We start from the raw sequence: 23,713 nt of genomic DNA on the forward strand, positions 1-23,713 counted from the left end.
AAATCGATTAGCCGTAGTACGTTGAAATTTTGGATTTAGGACTGTTGTAACATCTAGTTGTGCAACTTCCCTTTTGGGGAGTCAAAATTTGGATTTTGGACTTTTTCTTAACTGCAGTAATAAGTTCTCATTAACAGCTTTTCAACAATATATCATAAGTGGTACTTATTTTCATTGGTTCCAGAATTACTATAGTCAAATAAAATTTTAATTAATGAAATATTTGGATATTACAAAGGGAAAGCACATCGGTTTGAACCCGACTTCATCTCCTTTTGTTTTAATTTAAATATATTGATATTAATAATTATTAATCCCTGATTGTAAAAAAAAATTGTAATAAATAATAATTATTCAATAATAACAATAAAAAAAAAGAAAAAATAGAATAAAATTTTATTTACTTTTCATTTTAAAAAGATGTGTATATGTAATTTAATTGGCATAAAAGGAAGACATGTGGTGTGCACATCAGGTTTTTATAGTTTTAGTAACCCAATATTAAAAGTCTGTTATGTCTTTGATATTCATTTATTTTCGAATAATAATAAAATTGGTATACTCACAACTTGAAATTTTCTAAGCACATAATTACCATTAAATTTATTTTATTATTATATTAGTAATAGCAAGTGAATTTTAAAATTGTACAATTTACTCAATTATTGGCAACTAATTACAACAGAAGTACTATTTATGATCTAACAATCTTGATCTTTTGTAAATATAGATTTCATAACAAATATAATAAATTGTTCTCATTCTAAACCCTTTGATTATCCATTCTTTTTAGATAAACTTGTTTATGAGATTTATTGTAGCTATTTTTTATTTTAATGAATTTTAGCGTTCTGTTGCAAGTTAATGATAATTTTATAATTTTTTTTTTTTTTTTTATTTCTATATATTTATAAATTGTTTTCAAGTATTATTAAGTTTACAGTAAATTATTCTAGTCCTTGGTACCCACAAACTTGCATTACAAGGCAAAATTTTATGGCACTCACACACTTAAGATTTATTAAAAATTTATTTTGAAGAAATTTTTTGTTAAATTTTCAGCAACAAAAAAATTAGTTAAATGCTCATTTCAACAGTACTAGCAGATGTCTTCAAACCTTCACCATCTATCAAAATATTATTACTGTTCCTGCTATATTTTTACTACACAAAATAATGAAACTATTATTGCAACTTCTGTTTTCTGTGAAAAACTGAATTCAATCCTCATCCCTCTGGTTTGAGTTATTTATGGTTTACCTCCATCTGAAAATCATTAATAAAATTTATCGGTTCATAAGTTTCAGGTGAAATTATTGTTAGAATATATGTATTGATAACCTTTTCAGTGGTCTTAAGACTATTCTTTTGGGCTAATTCATGTGATATATATACATATATATGTATACACACATATACATATATATTTGGCACGTGTACTTTTGCGGTCGGATATTTTAAGTGAAAACTTTGTTTTTTACAAAATTTATTTGCAAATTTTTCTACTTGCATAAATGGTGATACTCTCATTTATCTTTAGAGAGTTTAATTTATTTTTTAAATACTCTTTTGTGACTCATAAAATGTAATAAAATATAGCCTATTTCATAACCTCAATCTTACTGATAAGTCGAGGATTTTATGTTTCTGTTAGTATCTGCTATACATATTGCTTATATTAATATTAAAATACTATTATTGTTATAATGAATCCAGGCCCTGATTTTGGCTGTTGTTTTATTTCTGTGACGGTTGACACATTTACTTGTGTCAAATGTAGCATTAAATATCATTCCAGTTGTGGTAATAGATTCAAACTAAAAAATGGAAGTTTTACTAAATGTTGTGGCATCATACCTACCTATTTTCCATAAAATCACTCGTATGTTACTAAAGAGAAAGTGATTCAAATGAACGTAATGAACGTTCATCTATAAGGGAGGATTTTAAGCAAATAAAAACTCTAACAACATTATTAGGTATTAAATCTACCATTAAAAATGTTACTTCCCTTATTGATAGATTGAGATTTAAAATTACAAATACTGATAAGCATTTATTGAAATGAAGTGGACAAACATACCTTAAAATACAGGTGATCCAAGAGGAAAGGAAAATAATTTGGTAACTGATTTTAGAGTTTGAAGTATGGAAAAATATTCATACAAAAAATATTTCTGAAAACGCTTTGTTATAGAGATGGCTAGTAAAGAATTTCACCTGGAATGGGGTCATACTGGAATTTTTAAGGTGTTAACATAAACTTGATCTTTCTTATGTTTTATAACTTGAAAAATCAAATAAAACATGTCCCAGAGCTGTATCTCCCATAGTTTTCATAATATCGAATGTAAAAAAGAGGAATTTGGTAATGAAAAACATGTTTTATTAGCTTTGAAGTATAATAATTTTGTGAAATGTTGAATAAAAGTATACAAATTTTGTTACCAAAGCTTGCTGAGATTTAATTCTGAGAAAATTGATGTTATAAAGTCTATGAAAAACAAAAATTAACAGACTGTTAAGAATTTGTAAAAATTAAAAACAGATGTTTTTAATACAATAAAATTAGACCTTTGAAAAATTAAAATACTTAATGTACTTAAAAAATAAATAAATACTCTCTGGTTTATACTGTATTAATTTACAATAAATGTTTAAAAATTCCATCAGTGATATCAATGGACTTTTCAACTCATTTCCTTTCATGTTCTGTTGTCATCCTACAGTATTTTTGTGATCCTTGATGAGCGCAGCAGCATTGAGAATGTAAGTGATCAGTTGATTACGTGTGGATTTTTTTTGCTTGTATACCTCACATTTCATCCGCTTGTGAGGATATAAACAGTAATCTAAGGAAGTAAGGTCCAATGAGCTAGGTGACAATTTACCACCCGTCTACATCCAATCCATTTACCAGTAAATTTTTCATTTAAGAATACTTCATTCATTAAATGTGTTGGTAGTACATCCATCAAGTTGATATTATATTTCAGTTCATTTCACCTATGAGAAATTTCCAAGTACTGAAAGAAATTCATTGTTTAAAAATTCCAGATAATTTCTCCCCATGACAAGTTGTTCTAGTATGAAATTGCCTATTAATTGGTTATCAATCATGCCTCACCAATCGTTTACTAAAAATTGTTGCTGGAAATTTGATTCAACTTGCAACATGTGGGTTTCCTTCAGACCACTGATGTGAATTCTGAGTATTGTTTATATCATTACAGGTAAAAGTAGCTTCATCTGAAAATAGTATGAATGGGATATAGTGGTAATTATTTTTAATCCATTGAAAAAACTGCAGTCGTCTGGCATGGTTACCAAGCTAGAAGTATTGGATTTTCTGAACATTGTAAGGATGCAGTTCATGAGCATGTAATAACGGCTTCCCTACTGTTCATTGTACATACTGTGGAATGTTGAGTCACGTAGAGATTCTTCAGGTGCTTGTAGGACTATGCTGTACCACTGAAGAATGTTTATTCCTTCATTACCATGTACCGGTTGATATTCAGATGAAACTTGAGTGCTGGGAAGTGTACCATTCTCACAAAGATTATTAAAAATTCTACAAAATGCTTTATGGCTTAGAACTGCTCGTCCAGGATACCTATGTCTGTAATCTTTAATTGCATAAGCTGTACACAACAATTGTAGCATATTCTGTATGGGTGTATTTTTCAAAACAGAATTTCACCTTTTTTTTTGTAGATTTAATTAGAAAAATGTAGATACAGTGTAGAGTACAACAAATACAAAAACATTACCTAATTTGTTTATCAAAAATAATTAAATGTAATTAAAATTATGTCAAAAACAACTAAATTACCTTGTTATTATTAACACATAAGCAGTTTTATGACGACAGCAAGTAGTATTCAAATTAATTTTGAAACTTGCAGTTTGTGTTGCCAACCTAATTTTTCAGAGGTCTAAATTTGTTTTGCTAAAAAACAGCACCTGTTTTTAATTTTTACAGATTAAGTTTAAGTTTTGATTTTTAATGGTTAAAAAACCAAAAATTAATTTTTTGTTTTTCATAGTTTTTTACTTCAATCTTCTCGAAATTAAATTTTTTACTAGTTGATAATAAAATTTATACTTTTATTAATCAACAAAGTAACAAAAGTTACAAACGAAGTTATTGTAGTTCAAACCTAAAAAAAAATTATTTTTTTGTCACCAAATTTTTCTGTTTTAGGTTGGATATCATGAAAACTGCAAGAGATACAATTTTGGGGTATATTTTATTCAGTTTTGCATGTCAAAAAAACAGAAGATATTAACAAATTTACACATATTATACCTTAAAAATGTTAATATGACCTCATTTAAGCAGAGAAACTGAAATCCTAGCAAAATCTTTCACTAGCCGTAACTACAAAATGTTTTCGGACATATGTTTATTTGAATTTTTTTCCTTGTTTCAAGTTCTAAAATCTGTTCTCAAATTATTTTCCTTTGAATCATCGTATAGAAGATGACATGCATCAACCTAACATCCACAAAATTTTGAAAAGGAAAAATATTTGTGGATTTCATCCACAAAATGCATGAAATTAAAGATGTGCATATGAGATCCATGAATTAGATCATATGCAGTCTACTAGATAATTATTCAAATGTTGAAGAAAAGGATAAACTTAAACCTTTCCTAGATAATGTACCTGTTCATATCATGAAACTGTGTCAAATGAATCGTAAGAACCCTAGATCAACCAAACTTATTATATTCAGTAGCACTAAGAATGTCAAATCAGTTCTCTTGAATAAAAACAGAATTATTAATAAAAATTGTTTTATTAGAAAGGATAAGAGCTGCAAAGATAATATTTTAGCAATGTCAAGAGTGAATTGAACTCTCTCATTAGTATTGGGGAAAAGAATTTGGCTATCAGATACATAAAAGGTATACCAACAATAATAAATAATAATAAAAATGCATTACTAATACTAGCACGTAAAAAACTCAATCATCATTTATCTGTTTACTACCAAAATACAAGTATATGTTCTAAATTAATCGATTTTCATAAAGCTGTGTTAACTAGTCTTATTAAATATCATTATTATCATATAAATATTGCTGAATGATTCTATTTCTTTGAATGAGCTACAGTTGAATAATTATGTTATCTACAGATGTGAAGGAGGTTTTCAGATAGTCCTTTTCAAGAGAAGGATTACTTACTATGGTAACCAAAAAATTTGAAGCTCTCCTACTACTTTATCCATATCTAAGGTTGAACAAATATCCATATTAATTGGTGTGTCATTTGGTAAACACTTCTAGGGCACTGTTTGCTTTCCTCTTACGTCTAAAATTGAGGTCTTAATTGATAAAATTATCTTGGTTGATTGGGAAGCTACACATTAATTTTAAATAAATAGATCAATGTGCCTTTCCTTCATTATAACTTATAAATTTAATCATATTGTTTGTTTGTTTAACACTTCGCCAGCCTAGTAGTATTAGGCTGGTATACATTAAAAATTTTGGTGCATTATATAAATATATGATGTTTAAAAGAGTTCACTACTGTTTGCTAAATTTATTATATAATATATACCGTAAAAGTGAGTGGTAATGATATTTAATTATACTTAACTATAAAAAATAATTAACATAATTATTTAACTATTATTTACTTGAATTTTTATAAAATAAAAATTATTTCCTTGTTACAGGATACCTAGAATAATTTTTGTATGTTTTTCCTAGCAGGAAAAGTATTAAACCACATATTTATACAAATTCTTAGGAATTGTTCAAGGCTATTTGTGAAATGTTGTAATCAAATTCATTATTTTTTCTAATATATCATCGTAAATAATGATAAATCGTTATGTATCAAGGTCAACCATTGTCCTGTTGTTTTTCATACACTTTATAAGGAAGGATAACAGTAAGAATTAATCTTATCAAATATATAGCATGCTTTATCTTACTGGTTAAATGCCCTTCCTCCCTTATTTGGTACATATACAAGTAAATTTTTTGTAAAGTTGAGCCTGCAAGTGATTAGAGTGTATACATACTAAATAGAAAGCTCTCTTAATTATAGAAGCTACAGTAATAAAGTTCTGTATAATATGCAGTTATGTTTATTGAATTTAGCAGAATTTTTTTAACTATCTTTGTTATTTTGGATGTTAAACCCACGTTAGTAATATATTGTACAATAATTGGATAAATTATTATGCACAATCTCTCATAACTTGCAAAAGAAATGAATATGCCTTGAAAGTACATTTTATTTGCTACAAAAGCTTTCTTTTTTTTTTCTATGTAGTCATAGTTCACAGATAAGCATCTTCCATTTGTGAACTGGTTCACTCATTTTGTCAATAAGAATCCTGATGATCTTTCCTTGATTCACGACCCCACTGCAACTTCTTTGCATTTTGAATTTCACTGTATTTGTTGTCAAAATGATGGTTGTTGCTTTCAGTTTAATTAGGGAATACTCATATTCTTATTTCTACTTCAAAGAGATTGATTGATGCAAAACAGAAGTGTCCTTAATAATAATAAAAAATCATTATTAGTGCACATTTTAAAGACCCATTTTTTTCAACTTTCAGAAAAATGTTCATTAAATATTATAAAAATTCTTAAATCAGATAGCATGTTTCAAACCAATAATTACTATGTAAAATAGTGATCACCTCACATCTGTGAGGCAATGGCTGAAAAAGGTTGTAAAAAACATACATATGAAAAGTATTAACAGTTATTATATAAAGAAAATGCAGTATGTTAGTGGTGATTCTTAAAACTTACGCTAACTTTTATCTTAGGAAATGTTTGGTGTGGTAATTAAAACCTTGTCATAAGTTGCTGCCTATCTAAAATTTGCAATATTGTGTATTACGTACTTGAAACTGAAACACAAAAATTTTTATGAGATTAAATTTTTTGTAGCTAAGTAGAATCAGATAAACTTAACTATCACAAACTTCTCAGCAGAAATTAAACTATTGTCGGAGTAAATTGTTGAATTTGTAACAGATGTAACTTGCTTGGAACAGATTTATAACCTTAAAGAAATGAATATTTTTTTTATTATGACTTTTATTTTTGTAGCCACACCATTTGGAAAGGTCCCAGTTCTTGAAGTAGATGGAAAGAAGTTGCACCAGTCTGTTGCACTTTCAAGATATTACGGTAAGAAAGCTGGTTTAGCTGGAAAAGATGAATGGGAAGACCTTATGATTGATATAGCTGTCGATACTCTCAATGACTTTCGTCAAGGTATTATGTCATAACAAAATTTAAAAATATTATGTGTTTAAATATATTGTACTAAACATATTTTTTTAAGAATATTCTTAATGTGGAAAAGTCTAGCTAATTCAAAATCCAGGGAGTTAAATTTTTGAACTTTCAGTACTTATTATAATAAATAATGCAAAAGTTAAATAATAATATAAAGAAAAACAATGATAAGCACTTGAAAATAAATCAAATCATATTTTATATTTACAGATTGTTTTACTACTTGTTTTACAACTATACATTATAAAAGGTCAACATAGTGTTTCTTTCCCAGGAAAGCTGGAAAATATCAGTAAAAATAAATTTCTCAACAAAATATTGGAATCAATAATTGAAGAAGTAGATGCAATCAAATAAGAGGAGGCAATAATTGAAGATTGCCTGATAATTAAACAGAACAGAATTATATTAATATGTTATTAGTATGTTCTTTTTTAGAAAAAAAAATCACAGTTAATAATAATAATGCATTTAATACATAATCAAAGTGACGCTAATGTAATGGAGTCGTCTAATAGACATTGTGTTTAGAAACTATAAAAAAGAAAGAAGTAAAGGGGCATTAATATCGATCTCTGTGGTGGAGTGGTAGCAAATCGGTCTTTCATCCAGAAGTCCTGGATTTGAAGTCTGGCATGTCATTTTTCACACTACAAAAAATTCATTATCATCCATCCGTAAGTGTAAGTTGGTATCCAAATTAGTTGATTCAGTCTGGAGATATCGAGCAAAAAACAGGCCATCAAATATATATATATATATATATATATATATGTAATAAATTCTTCTGAAATTTTTCCATGCTAAAACTTTTTTGCAGTATTATATACGTTGACCAAATATATATATTTATATTTCACGCAATATTTGATAAAATTACAATCTTTCCCTTACATTGTATTCTGTACTGATTAGCTATACAATATGAGCACATAGCCAGGAAAGTAAAAATTAAAAGCAAAGAATGTTATTTACTTTTATCTCAATTATTGATAAGTGTTTCGATTCCTTCCATTCTTCACACATTCGATATATCTGCTTTGTTATTCAGAATTAATGAAGACAAATTAAACTTAAAAGTTCATTCTTTTTGAATAATTGCCAATCCATTGGTATTTTTTTTTTTTTAATATATCAAACAGTTCAGAATCTACACATTACATAATTTTGATCTTTTAACAATTTTGCAAAATTTAAAAAAAGATTTAACACAAAATTATTTTGAACATTTTATAATTTGTAGAAATATGAAAATGATGTTTTTGATATTATTGAAAACAATAGAATTGTATTATTCAAAATGCTGTATTCAATATGAAACATAGTAAAAATCATGAAAAAATTTGAAATATTTATATAAATATTGTGGTACTTCCTGATTAAATGGAGGCCACTTGTTTTCAGAAGGAAGAATGATGTTTTTAAAAAACTAAAACATTTGATTTGATTTTATTAATCTAACCAAACTTAACCTATGCTCACTTCGCTCGCTAGTTAAGGTTAGCAAGCATAGGTTAAGTTTGGTTAGATTATATGTATAATTATATTTATGTATTTAAAAAAAAAAAACATTGGGGCACAGCTCATCACTATTTAGATTCATATCTCACTGAATACGTGTGGCGATCAGCGGCCGGTGGCAACATATTCACAAGGCTCGTCGGTGACACCATCAAGTTTTGGAACTCTGTTCAAGCACAAATGTAGTTTGTAAATTTTCAGAAATTTTTTATCATATAAATAAAGGCCTATACTGTGTGAAAATATTTGAGTTTTTTTCAGAATATAATGAAAGTAACCTGAAATACATTTACACACCTAAAACGTTATTAATACATGATTGATGTTTTAACAAGTTATGCATTTTGTTTATCTCTGGTAAACTTGAAAATTATACAAAATTAGATTAATATGTGTTAGGAAATGTAGGTACACTCCTTGATATTTAATTTTAATGAACAAAAACATTTTGTAATTTCATTTAAATTACTAATTAAAACACAAAATTCAGATGTGTATTCACATAAAAAGACTATTACAACTTTTTTTTATTATGAACATGCAAGTTAAAAAAATGAATATAGAAGTATGTTACATAGAACACAAAGTACAATTCATGAGAGAATTCAATAATATGCTATAAGTAATGACTGTATTCACAAAAATTGTTCACTTTACTTTTTTGAGGGGTGTTATTAAATAATATTTTTTATTGAAATTTTGCATATCTAAAAATGTACTTTATTCATAAAGTAGTAGTAAAATAAAAGCATTTCTGTCATTTTCTAGAGTTTTAATTTTTTGTACTGGAGGGGTGAGTGAGATTTGTTTAACAAATCAAAATGTGGTTACCTTCACACTCTTATAAATATGTTTATGCATATGATTTTTATAACATATGTCTTCAATCAAAGAACTGTAAATTATAATTAAAATTTTGTTTACTACTGCCTTTAGAATTCATTGTAGATTAATTTGATCTTTTTCATTTTGCTCTATGTTCAATTTTAACCATTTTCAAATTTTATAGTATGATAAAGAAATTTATTTTTTAATTAGGTAAAAATATTATGAACTATATTTTTATTTACATATCAATGTTTAAGTAATTACTAGATGTGTCAGTTGAAGTTCCTGTAGTGAGGATTTTATTCTTTATTATTAATATTAAGTTTTATCCTGGTCCACCATCAGTGAATTGCATCATCAAAAAAGGGAATTTTTCTATAAAAAAAAAGTTTGGTAAGTTCATTTCTGCCCTACACCTGTTTGTACAATGTAATTTGTATTTCTAATATGATAATTAGTATTTATTGTACTTGCCTAATATTTTTACTAATTCTGCAGTTTTGTGGTCCTTTGTCCAGTGTTCTGCTCCGTATGTGGCTTCCGTTTTATAACTGTGTTATAATGTCTTATTTATGGATAGGCATTTTTACTGTAGGTGTACCAGGTTAACTTTTGTCCTTTAGTTACTTTGTTCTTGTTTGGATTGAGGTGTTTTTTCGTTTCTATTGAGGCGTTACTATTTCTAAGAAGTACTTAAATTTGGTTTCTATTTTGACTACTATTGTTCATGTTTACTTCTCTTAATTGCATACATTTTTGGGCATAATTTCTGTCTTTTCAAATGATATTTTGAGGCCAATTTTATTTGCAATGTTTTATCAGTGTTTTACCTCCAATCTATGTCATTTGCTAACAGTGCCTAGTTCTTGGCGAAAATAAGGCAGTTTGTTTTAATTTTTTGGCCTGTTTTTGTTTTTGAGCCATTCCCACATTACCATTTCCTGAATGCACTTGAATAGTAGTGGTGAGAGTCCATCACCTTGACGCAGCCCTGTTTTGGTCTCAAATGGTTCAGAGTTCACCTCTGAATTTCACTTTTGACTTAGTGTTTATGAAGGTCAGTTTTATCATGTTTATCAGTTTGGAATGTAGTCCAAGGTGTCTGATAATTTTTAATAGGGATTATCTGTGGATGCAATTGTATGCTTTCTTGAAGACCATAAATGTTATCACCATGTCTCTCCTTCTTTTTCTGAAAGGAAAGGTCTGAAACCTCTGTGGTATTCTCCTAGGTTTTTTCTCGAGTTGTAAATTGGTCCTGATGAGGATGATTCTTGAAAGAATTTTGTATGTTCTGTCTAGTAGTAAGATTTCCCTGCAGTTGTTAGGGTCCATTTTGTCTTGTGTTTTTGTGTAGTAGGTAGATGAGAGCTGTCATTCAGTGTTCTGGTAGTTCCTTGATCCAGATGTGTTGTCAGGCTGTTGATGAAGGGCAATTTTTACTGGTCTTTCTGCATGTTTCTGGATCTCTACAAAGGTCTGATCTTCTCCCAGTACTTCGTAATTTTTCATTTCACCCAGTACTTGGTCTTCTTTTATTGTGGGAGGTTTGATGTCTTCCGGTGATGTTATTGGGATGCTAGTGTCGAAGTTTAGGAGTTCTGTTGGTTTTTTGCAATTTAGGAGTTCGTTGAAATATTTACATAGGATTTCCATACTGTTTTCATTGTTGTGGGCCAGATTTTGATTTTTATCAGTCATTAGTAAAGTTGGGGGTTCGTATTTTTGGAGTTGTTTTTTTGAAGGTTTTGTGGTAGTCTCTTGACTGCGTTTTGTTGAATTCTTCTTTTATTGATTTCAGTGTGTCTTTATGGTGTTGTCTTTTAATTTTCCTTAGGGTTTGGGTGGTGCTTTTCTTTGTTTTACTACATTTGGAAGGATGTTTCTGATTTTTTTTGATGTCACTTCTCCACTGTTTTGTCACATTTGCTGATCCACCATTCATGCTTTTTATAAGGTTTTATTGAGGTCAGTTCTTCTGTGGTTTGTTTAAGCTTGTTGACAGTCTTCAAGTTTATCCTTGATTGTTATTTTTTTTGGTTGCGTTTTGGTAATTTTCATTCTTGATTAGTTGGTTAGGGCCCATTTTTCTTTTAGTTTTATGGGCTTGGTTTATTTGCTTTCTTTGGAAAGTGAATTTAATTTTAATTTTGACTATGTAGTGATCTGAACCTGTGTCCATTCCTCAGAGGACTTTTCAATTGTAGATCTTGTAATAGTGTCTGCCCATGAAGATATGATTTAGTTGCCATTCTCCTTTAGTGTAGTCAGGGTGTTTCTAGGTTTTGAGTTTTTGAGGTTTCCTCTTGAAATATGTGGATTTTGAGATGAGGTTGTGGTTTCTGCAGATATTGATGGGTCTCTGTCTGTTTTCATTTGCTCTCTTTTGGGAAGGCTATTTTCCGATGATGTTGCAGTATCTTCTTTCTCTGCCTAGTTGAGCATTGAAGTCTCCAATTAGGTAATATTATTATTTCTGGTCTGCTTTATTATTGTGGAGCCATGGGCATTTATCATGGTACAGATTTTATTAGATGCTTTAAGATGAGTTTTGAGATGCTTCAGGATTGTGACTTGAATTCTTGTATGGAATTTATTATTTTGTGACTGTCAAAAAGCCTGTTTCAAACTGTGAAACAGCTTTTTATCACTTGTCTTCCCAGATATACCTTTGTAGTCAATATCCTTGAGATTCCTTTGCATCCTGGTCGGTGTTTCTTATTTCCTGCAGTCTCATGATGAGAATTTTGTATTAGTCCATTAGGTTAGTTATTTTTAGTACACCGGTCTGCATGAGTGAGTTTACATTGTGTGTGTGTTTGTGTGTGGAAATATAAGTGATTTGCTTCGGTTTGATTTTGTATTCTTGTTTGTGTATGCAGTGTTAAGGCATTCCAGTATTTCTGGTCACATTATCTTCTAATTGGCAGTCCAACGTATCAGACTGCTGCTTCTCTGAACTCAAGTGTTGCTTCGTTGAGTCGGTGGAGTATTTCTTAAAAGACCTTTCCTGATTGGCTGTGAGGCGGGTCATTTTTGGTGGAACTAGGTCCCAATTTACAATTAAGATGTGATCTAATGAGATGATAGTGGGATATGTCTCAATAGATAAAGTTCTGAAGTTTGTTTAGATTCAGTTTACTGGGCAAATTTTTCCTATTTTTTCCGGATGTATTCAGATGCACCTCATGGAGGCTTGATCGGACTTTTGTTGACATAATTTAAAAAAAAGTGATTCTAAACATTACATCTGGATAGTTTTTTATTAACTAAATAAATTTTTTATTAAAAAAAAAATGTTATAAATTAACAAAATTTATTTTTTTAAACATTAAATAACTTTTCCTTTTTTTTTATATTAGTTCCTATGCTTGTCTTATTACAAGGAGGCTTAAAAAATGAACCCCATGTCCTTTCAGAATTAAAACAAACATAATAATTCTTGGAGGGGGGGAACATAGGGAGCACTAAATACTTTTCAAAGTATAAGAGAGAATGCTAACAGCTCAGTTATTCATTAAAATATACTCGAATGCTGCAAGATCCTGAATTAAATCAAAACAAATTTATATTAGATGCTTTTAATCAATAAATTTCTTTGTTACCAATGTATTGGTTGTTGGGAATACTGTCGAATGAATAAATCTAAAGATTATTCAGTCATGTGCTGGAAAAGATACTATTTATTAAAAAACTATTTCATTTCTAAATTTTTTTTTTTTTTAGCTATTGCTAGCTGGTTTTATGATCCAATTGATGATTCAAAATTAAGTAAATATGAACCTTTGATGAAAGAGACTGTACCGTATTACTTAAACAAGTTTGAAGAACACATAAAGGAAAATGGTGGTTACCTTGCAAATGGAAAAGTAAGTAATTATATTTTATAAGTAAGTTTATAAATGAAAATTTATAGTTAATAATTTAACTGTAAATTATTACATAATATAGGAGATTCATAAACCACCTATGAACACACCAAAATACCAAGCTTAATATAAACTTAATTATAAACACAAATTATATAATAATAAGCTTTTCAAGTTCATCATCAGTTATAAAATTTAAAAAAATAGTGTAAATTCTATTACTTATAAATAGCAATAATATATGGTCTTTCACTTTCAGCACAAAAAGTGAAATTGCAGTAAAACAAACAGTATTTGTAATATCAACCAAAAATGTTTTTTTATTTTGAAGCTTATAATGAAAAACAATATCATTCATATAGCCTACTTTATTTGTCAGCTGAGTCTTATCAACAAAATTTTACGTGACTTTCACACAGATTGGCTTGAATTTTACTAATCCATCAAATTTTGCTTTCAAGTCATCAGTCGTCAGTGATTTGTTATAGACTTGTGTCTTAACATAACCCAGAGAAAAAAGTTAAAGGGAATCAAATTATATGATCTTGGTGGAAAATTGACATTGTATCTTGAAATTATCAAATCACCAAACTTTTGACACAGTTACTGAATTATTTCAGCAACTGTGTGGCATTTGGCACCATCCTTTTGATACCACATTTCATTCAAATCAAAATTTTCTAAATTTGCAAACAAAAATTTCACGATTTATCGCTTGATAGCATTCATCTTGCTGCTTCTAGTTCATTTTCAAAAAAAGGTGGCCAGTGATGCCACAAGAGCCCGTAATTCACACCAAACAATGATTTTTTTTTCAGATGTAATGGTCATTGTTGAATCATTTGTAAATTGGAAACATCCCAATAATGAGTCTCATCTGAAATAATGATTTTTTTTTAATGAAAATTATAATCCACTTCAAGGTGCCTTAGAGTCCAATCAGCAAACTGTCTATGCAAAGAATGGCTTTAATTCTTGAGTTAGTTTAATCTTAGATGGGTGTAGATCAAGAAGATCTTGATGCAAAATTCACCATGTTGTAGTTGAAGAAAGGCCCAATTCTTGTGAATGATGAGAAACCGATAAATTTGATTTTCATTAACATTTGCACTTGCAGCAACAATATTCTCTTGACTCCTTGGATTTCTTTTGTGAATTGGTGTTTCAACATCATGTAGAAAAAATGTTCTCTGAATTTTTTAATCAAACAATGAATTGTGCTTTTTTTGGCCAATTATGCGCAGTATAAATATCACTAAGTGCCCAATTTGTAAACATTGTTTAGGTGTCTATGAATTTGAAAGACCCCCTAATGTTAGTAACAGTTATGATTTGTCCTTGTAAAGAAGTCATCTGTGCAAACCCGTATGTGTGAGGTCTGTTCAGAAAATAACAACTTCTTCTAAAAAAAAAAAGGTTTTATTGAATATTTGTAGCAATGTATAATTAGTCTACTTCAAAGTACTCTTATTACTTTTGTACCCACTTTTCCAATATTCCTTCAATTTTGAAATTCATTTCTAGAGTATACTGTTCAAAAAAGCTCTCGTGTTCTGTGAATTTTCTTGTATGGATTCTATTTTATCACATCTTTGTCCTTTTAATGGCAATTCTAATATTAGTAATAGAAAAAGCAGTAGAGGCTAGATGGAGGGTGAGGAATAACATTTATTAAATTTTTTTTTATAAAACTTGCAAATAAGCAGTGATAAGCATGTTGTTAGCACACATTGTCATGGTGAAGGAAGGGATTGTCATGCCAAACTACTGGTCTCTTTCTACTTTCAGCTCGCTACTTATTTCTAGTCAGTATCATAGTGTCAGAGCAGGAGGTATCATCGTGCATTGCACAAAGTATTATTAAATTTCTCACAGCAGAGGGTGTGAAACCATCCAAAATTTTTAGAAGACTTCAAGGACAGTTCGGGGACCATACACTTGAATTTTTCTAATGCATCGAATTTTACTTTCAAGTCATCAGTCGTTAGTGATTTGTTGCTACAGACTTGTGTCTTAACATAACCCAGAGAAAAAAGACTCAAGTGTATGATTGGCATAAGCAATTTTCAGAAGAACGAGAACTAGTTGAAAATGAAAGTTACTAACGTCACCCAAGGACAAGTGCTGCTGCTGCTGAAAACATTCTCATTGTTGGTCGTCTTAACGAGGACGACCATTGATTAACAGTTGCAGAAACTGCTTCTGAGATCGAAATAAGCTACGGCAGTGCTGAGGCAATCATTATTAGCGATCTTGGATTTAAAAAAGTGGCAGCACAATGGGTCCCTCATCTTCTCACCGAAGGTCAGAAGCTCTATTGGCTAGAAGTGTGCCAGCAGTTGTTGAGTCATTACCAAGCTGAAGGATAATTTTTTTTTGCATCAGAGCTATGAAACTTGGGTGCATCATTACACACTATTTTAATCAACTGTTTTAATCAAAACGGGCAAGTATGTAGTAGTGAAAAAAGAGAAAAACTGCACCTATTAAAGCCAAAACTCGACTGTCAGCTGGAAAGGATCTGGCTACAATATCTTTTGATATCAAAAGAGTTTTGCTGTTGATTTTCTACATAAACATCATGCAATGAATTCTGTGTACTACTGCCACCATTTAGATGAAACAAAACTCATATATCGTCAAAAAAGATGTCAATTTCCAATCCGAAATGTCATTCTGCTTCACAACAACGCTCAGCCCCATTCCACAACTCAACTCAAGAAAAAATTGCATCCTTATTCTGGACTACACTGGAGCATTCTCTATACAATCCACATATATCGCCCTGCGATATCATTTTTTTGGCCCACTAAAAGAAGCACTTGGAGGACAGAAATTTGAAGACAATGCTGCTGTTGAAGCATTAGTGCGCAATTGGTTGACGTCATGCCCACATTCATTTTACGATAGTGGGATCAAAAAGCTATTTATTTGTCGGGGAAAAATGTGTTTCCAAAAGAGGATATTATGTAAAAAAATAATATTCTGAGTATGTATTGTTACAATCCTTCAATAAATTATAAAACAAAAATTCCGGTTTATATTTAATTTACTCTCGTACATCTTCATTAATTTTATTATTGAAATCATAAATATAATAATATTTTTCTGAGCATTCAGTGTTTTGTAGTGAAAGAATATTTTTTGAATTTGTTATTTTATAATTGTTTTTAATGTGTATTAATTTACTGATATCCCCATTGCATCAGGTTTATTCTGGAATTTCTCTTGATTTATAGCATCAAACTCTTGCCTAAGGTCTCATTTGAATGTAATATACTAATAAAATAGAATATATTATAATTCTTGTTCAACTGCCTGTTCTTGAGGCCTCCCACGAGGTTTGCAAATCAGCTAATAAAAGTCTTGTAGCCATGTTCTTGGCCATTCCATTTTAAATCCTCTGCAGTATTTGTGCCGGGATTTAACAGGAGACACCTCCTGTTAACCTCTATTGATATAACCTCTATTGCATTTCTTGAAACTGTTTTGTAAGATGATACTATACTGGTAGCGACTTTTCATTGTAACTCCGGGATGCTGGCCTTCCTCTTTATTTCAAAGGCGTCTGCCCATGTTGGCATCGTATAATATATGATAGATGTTGCAACTGATGATATAAGCCTTCTTTTTGATGAGTGCAGCCCTCTATGATTATTCATTAACCTACCTAGCCTATTCATCATGATTTCCACTTTATCAATGACTTTGTTTAAATGTACATTAGACCTTCTATTGGTTTGTAATCACACATCCAGGTATTTTACACATCTGGATGTGGGGATATTGTTATCACCTGTGCAGACTCTGATATCTCTGATTCCCCTTCTTCTAGTGAAAGTGATTGCCGATGTCTTGTTACGGGCCAGACAAGCCTCTATCCTCCATCCAACCCTCTGTTTTGTCAAATTGCCGCAGCAGCCAATTCCTCAACATCGTGTTCTGTTTTACCACATAGTCATTCACAATGCCCCTCGGGTAGCCACTGACATTCCTCTCAGAAAGCACCTCATTGATCATTGGCCAAGGAAGACTTCCAAAAGTGTTCCTGACGTCTAAGAAGACCATAAGTGGGATTCTCCTGTGACACTAGGAACCACTGGCCCACTCGAGGACATGTCTCAGGGTGTCGACAGTGGACCTCCCCCCCTCACAAATTAATATTGTTTGGAAGAGAGTCCACCCTTCATCTCTATTTCTGCCCACAATCTATCTACAAGCAATCTCTCAAATAACTTTCCTATCATGTTAAGGAGACAGATAGGTCAGTAAGTGACTCTGTCCTGCTTAAGTTCACTTATTTTAGGGATGAGAACTATACTTGACTCCTTCCAGCAATCTGAGAATCTTGAGCCCTCCAGAGCCTGATTAAATGTATCCAGTATTAGCCACCAGTGTTCTTACTATCGCACCATGAACCTGATCCAGGTCTGGGCTTTCAGGATGCAGCCTAGTAGTGGCACCCATAAGTTCGTCAATTGAAAACATTGTATTGTGTTCTACCTGAATCTCATGCCAGTCGATTTCAGTTACCAGGGTTATTCTGTAACTGCTTGTAACACATCCTCATGGGGATAGGGGGAATGGTTGTCCAAACCTATCCATTACTATTTTATACGCACCCAGACTTGGTCGTCGTCCAGACTGAAAATTAACTCAACCCAAGCCTTGGCCTTAGCAGCCTTGGTCACACATTTAAGTCCATTCCTTGCAGTGCGGTATGCCTCTCATCTGTTCTTCTGTTCCATTTAGTATCACACTGGGGTCTGCCTACAGGATAGTGTGGCAGTTCGTTTCTCAGCTATGTCTGGTGACTACCAATACACTCGGTGTTTTCCCACTCCATCTTGCAACCTTTCTCTTCTACACATATCACTCAAGACCGACAACCTTTCAGCTGTGATCGGGTTAGTCCTATCAAACATGCCTGAAACTTTATCAGCTACAGTTTTGGCCTGTCTTTCGCTAGGCTTCCAGCAAGGTATGCGTGCGTATCCTGACCAGACACTTTCAACTGTGAATGTTATAGCTCTATGATCAGTGGCCAACTCATCATGCTTTACCTTTCAATCACCAATCGTCACCATGATCCTGTCAGATACTGCCATCACATTCACCACCGAGCTCCTCCCCCTGCCAATGTATGTGGTGACAGACTTTTTAATTGTTCTGAGGAGATCCGCATATGTTTTCGTAGATAATTTCACAACAATAGTACTACTTTCTGCTAGTGCCGGCATTGTCAATATGACCACCGGGACTACTTAACCTAGGGTCTTTACTGCTGCTGGTGGCATCTCCATCTTGATTTTATCGAATCTGCTCCTCAAGGTGTACAGTAAGGCATTATGCTCTCCCTCCACCGCGTTGAACAATATCTTGTATTACCTTGTATAATACTTGCTTTACTCCTTCCCATGATTATTGATTCATTCTTTATAATGTCTCCCGATCTTATCTTAGGAACCTGTGTTGCTGCTCCAACAGATCTCCATCAACGTTCAATACCCTAAACTGACAACTGTCATTCTCTGCCTGCGCAGTGCTAGCCACCTGCTGAACATACTGTGTCATGTCTATGGGCCATCTCTTGTTTGCCAAGCCAATAAGCTCATCAACTGTCAGCTATTCATCCAGCATTTTCTTCATGTCAAACAATTGGTTTATCAGTTTGCATTGCTGGCGTTATTAGATTTAATGGCGTTGGTATTTCTGTCAAGTCCAGCAACTTGTTGAGTATGGCGTGCAGTTCTTTTTCATGTGTATTGATGTAATCCTTCAGTTATGTTTCATAATTTTGCCTTGAACATATATGGCTAAGCCCAGTCTGTCAAAACTTTAAGGTCCTGAGGCAGGGGCTTCTTCTTCCTCAGTTGACCACTGCTTTGGTCTCTTCCTGCCTTCGTCTTTCTTGCTTGTTTTTGCTTGGTTGGACCCAGCTGAAGTCGTGGGAGCCGATGCCTCTTCTTCCATATGTGTTTATGTGTTTTTTCCGTGCCATGGTGGTAAGAGGAATTGAAATCGAATTCAATTCCTATTACCACCAGAGTGTTGTATGCCCAATTCTAAGTCCTCCAACACCCCACACAATGGGGTTCGGGTGAGTTGGGGTGAAAGGGAAAGGAGAAAATTAGGAAAAGGTGTTCCCCTTAAATCTGTCTCGGGACTTAAGAAAATTTCACTAATCTGTGTAAAGACAAAATATTTTTAGTTATTATATATATTAGTTAAAATATATTAAGTTCTTGTTTATGTGTACACTCTGCTTGTAGAAACTTGCAACACAAAGAAACATTCAATTAAAGATTTATTGAATATAGCAATAATGTCGATATCACAAAAACCAATAAAAAAATAAGTGCATCATCCAAAATTCTTACCAATCACTACTAAAACACATCCACTATTATTTAAGCCAACAGTTCCAGTTGTCCAAATTACAAAAAAGTCCAAAAAATCAAAAGTTGCAGAGCAGATCAACACAGTAACAGTACAGTGGTGGAGTACCAGTGTAGACAGTTCACAGTACCAGAGTTCTTACTCAACTTCCCAATATGAAAATGCAGGTGATATTCACTCTACCTGTTTCGCTCATTTTGTTCATCATAAGGTCGGACTACATAATAAACATTATTTTCAGAAAAACTATTTCTGACCTATTGCTTAAACTTCAGATACTAAATATGTGTTTACAGTCAAAAAAAAAAGCCAGTTACAAAACTGATTAACATACCTCTTTGTATAGGAAAGTGCACTGTAGAAAACGTATAGTGCTGTATGGAAAGTGCACTGTGTCCACTCAATCTACAAATAAATATTTATAATATAATTATTTAATTATATTGAATTCAAGTTTTGGTACTTGAAATTGTTTTAATTCATTTTATAATTGATCATGTGATAATTTTTTGTGCCATGAATAATTTTTGGATGGTTATATTTTCATAACTGAGGTTTCCTATTAAATCCTAATTATAAATTATAGAATTATTAATTTTCATGTTTTTCCCTTAATTTTAGTTTTTTATTAAAATAGTATTTATGTTACATGTTCTTATACTGTGGTTTAAAATCGCCATCATAGCAATCATTTTAAAAAAATGATAGAATAGCTGCAAAAATTAATTAAACATTAGTGAAATCCCCCTATGAGTATCAGTTTTTGATGTATATAAATAACTCCTTTAAGGGAGAAACCCTTGAAGAGTCTCATCTTAAAGACTTCAAATACTTGGATGAAATAGCTAATCCTACACCTTGGAAGCATAATTGTTTTCTGAAAATAATTATGTTTCATTTATAAAAGATTAGTAGAAATAAGACTGTCGAAGCTGCAGTAGTCTACACCTTAAAAGTATAATTGCTTTGCAGTAGCCATGTTACGTTATTAATAGCCATATGTTCTTCAATTTTTATATAAATTGATTATGAATTTGTTTGTAGTATTTTTTGTCTGTTTTATTAGCAGATGGCATCAAAAAGTTCTCAGAATAAGTCTAAAAAAAATTTAAGCCTGCCAGTATTATTTAAAAATGGTCACCTTATGAACAGTCTCAGAAAATGTATACTGTCTTCCCTATATTTCTTCCACTATCAAAAACACTGGCAAAATCACTGTTGTTGAAGTCAATTTAGTAATACTTGAGATTGTATTGTATAAAATTTTTCTGTATATCAAATCTTTTAGTTTTAATTCATTCTGAGGAACAAGATAAAATTTTTTCATTTAGTTTACTTTATTTTAAGCGATTAAAATATTTTATGTTGTACAATCATATTTACTAATTCCTCTTGTTACACTTAAAGCCTCAATAAATGTTTTTTTTCCAATTAAAAACAAAGTTTAACACACTGTTATACAATTTTTAATTTTCATATAATTTTTTCAGCTTTCATGGGGAGATATCTATTTTGTTGCCATCATAGATTATTTGAATTTCATGCTTCAGTTGGACATCACTGAAAAACACCAATATATGACAGCTTTACGTGATAAAGTCGTCAATATTCCAAAGATTAAGGCGTGGATTGCAAAGCGTCCAGAAACTGATTGTTAAAGCAGATTTTCTCCTATTCTTCACAAACCATTTTATTATTTATTTTTGCACATACAAATATTAAATTTAAATCAGTGTACTTTGTAATGTGTAAGTTTTTTATTATTTGTAATGTGCCTTAATCATTTTATGGTAATTTTTTTTTTTTTTTTCATTAATAAAGTTAGTTCATAAATTTAGTTTTGTTTTATCCATTAAATTACATTCTTATTACCCAATTGCATTCCTATTAAATTAAATGTCTTTACATTGCACCCTTTAATTTTCAACATTTAATCTGAGTAATCTAACTTGAAAAAACTTGTCACGCCTGAGATGTTGTCAGATCCAAGAGAAGATCTTGCATCTAAAGTCTTTAATTTAAACTTTGAAATCTTATTACTTTTTATTCTTCTTTGCAGAAGAATAGTAATTATTAACATTTAAATTATTTTCTGATGATGGCATATTTAAACTAATACTATCCTTATTAAAATTACTAAAGAAAAACATATTAAACAAATTTGCACATTCCTTTAAATTATTTGTTGGCAAGATTTAACTTGCATGTACCTTCCTGAGTGAATGGACATACTTCCATGAGTTTTTAGGATCCAGAATAAAATCTGATTCTATATTTTTTATGTGATCACCATAACATAGTATTGGTAATCTTTTACATGAGATAAACATAATCTGCTTAATTTTAATTAATTATTATTATTTCAAAGCTTTGTAGTTAACCATCTAAATCCACATGGCCATCCAATAAAATGCTTACACTATTGTCAAGTAAGGCTCAACATTTAAAGCTGCAGATTTTGTTAGGAGCAGACCTGGTATAGGGCTCACTAATGACTACAGGTGTGGTAGACTCTACACTGGAGCAGTTAACCCACTCCAGCTGACTCATTGTACAAAACAGAACTACTTCACTAATGAACAACTAACCACAGAAATCTGATCCAGTTGAGGTCACTAGCTAGTTAGCTGCATGGCATGGTACCAGGTCTGGCCGGTGCAGGACAATACCACAAAATTAACGAAGAAAATCCAGCCGTAAGGTCGAATTTGGAACATTTCTGCCTGCCCTAAGTGATAAAGCCACCACTACTACTCCTGCAAGTCAAAATTTCAGTTGGCTGGCATAGAGAACATTTCAACATTGTCTCTAAAATCACTGAGGTCAAACAACTGCATATGATACCAAAAATTCTAATTGCCTCTGACAGAATCAAGTCTTATTGGTTTCATGCTCACAATCACTAAGATTGCCTCCCATAAAATTCTACAGCAGCCATCTGCTAGCATTAAAAGTATAAGATATTGAGCCCTCAACAGTATGTCCCAATAGCTTTTAAACTTTAGCCTATCTGTCCAAACAGGTGCCACATATACATAATTGCCATGCAGACGCCCTTATACAGGATACTCATGGTCTTAAAATTAAGCCCCCAGTCAGGATTGACCACATGTCGAATACCAAAGAAGGCACTACAGAGACAGGATCAGTAAAAGACCATGAACATTGAGAGAAAGCTGTAAGATATATCAGCTAGCTACTATATGACATAGTCCTGATAAGTCCATGCAAAAGTCAGCCTGACAAAAACATTAGTTTTGCAACTTCCCAGTAAGCAGTTAATAAGAAGCTCTTCTCATATAAATTATAAGCAGTTCAGAAGTTATCAGCCACAAACTGTGGAAAGTAAATTCAATACTGACTGGTTTCAACAGTTTCTAGCTGACAATTCTGATGATATTTTGTACTGTTTTCTATACTGAAGAGACATGATTCCATTTATCAGGATATGTGTGTTTACAGAACATTTTGTCTGCCAATGGCCCACAAGTCATACATGACCATAAGATTGCAATATTCAGGAGAATACTTGGCCAATATTCTCAGCTTGTGGAATCATTCTTAGATTCATGGAAGAGGTAAGAAGAACAAAATTAATGATGCTTGGATTCAACAAAACAGCACTACCAAACTGGCAGTCCTTGAAGTGACTTCAAGAAATTGAATTATTTCTTAATCACAGTTTGTGATTTCACCAAGAATATTCCACAAGATCAACTTATGAGATTCTTTGAGAATAAGTAGAAATGCATCCAAATATATTTAGTTATTCTTAGGGTCTATTTCTATTGTAAGGTAAGTCAATGTTACG

The 23,713-nt window shown here is 31.3% G+C and overlaps 1 protein-coding gene across 2 annotated transcripts in view; it reads left to right on the forward strand.

Moving 5' to 3' along the window:
* Positions 1-21,739, forward strand: part of LOC142321536 (glutathione S-transferase-like) — a 29,879-nt gene extending 8,140 nt beyond the window's left edge. For both annotated transcript variants that reach the window (XM_075359696.1, XM_075359697.1), the window contains exons 3-5: positions 7,094-7,261; positions 13,361-13,503; positions 21,393-21,739. In XM_075359696.1, the coding sequence (XP_075215811.1) occupies positions 7,094-7,261; positions 13,361-13,503; positions 21,393-21,560 (479 nt within the window). In that variant the 3' untranslated portion in view covers positions 21,561-21,739. The remainder of the gene's footprint in view (positions 1-7,093; positions 7,262-13,360; positions 13,504-21,392) is intronic.
* The last annotated feature ends 1,974 nt before the right edge of the window (positions 21,740-23,713 follow it).

The sequence above is a fragment of the Lycorma delicatula genome, chromosome 3, assembly GCF_047948215.1.
Source record: "Lycorma delicatula isolate Av1 chromosome 3, ASM4794821v1, whole genome shotgun sequence".
Taxonomy (NCBI): domain Eukaryota; kingdom Metazoa; phylum Arthropoda; class Insecta; order Hemiptera; family Fulgoridae; genus Lycorma; species Lycorma delicatula.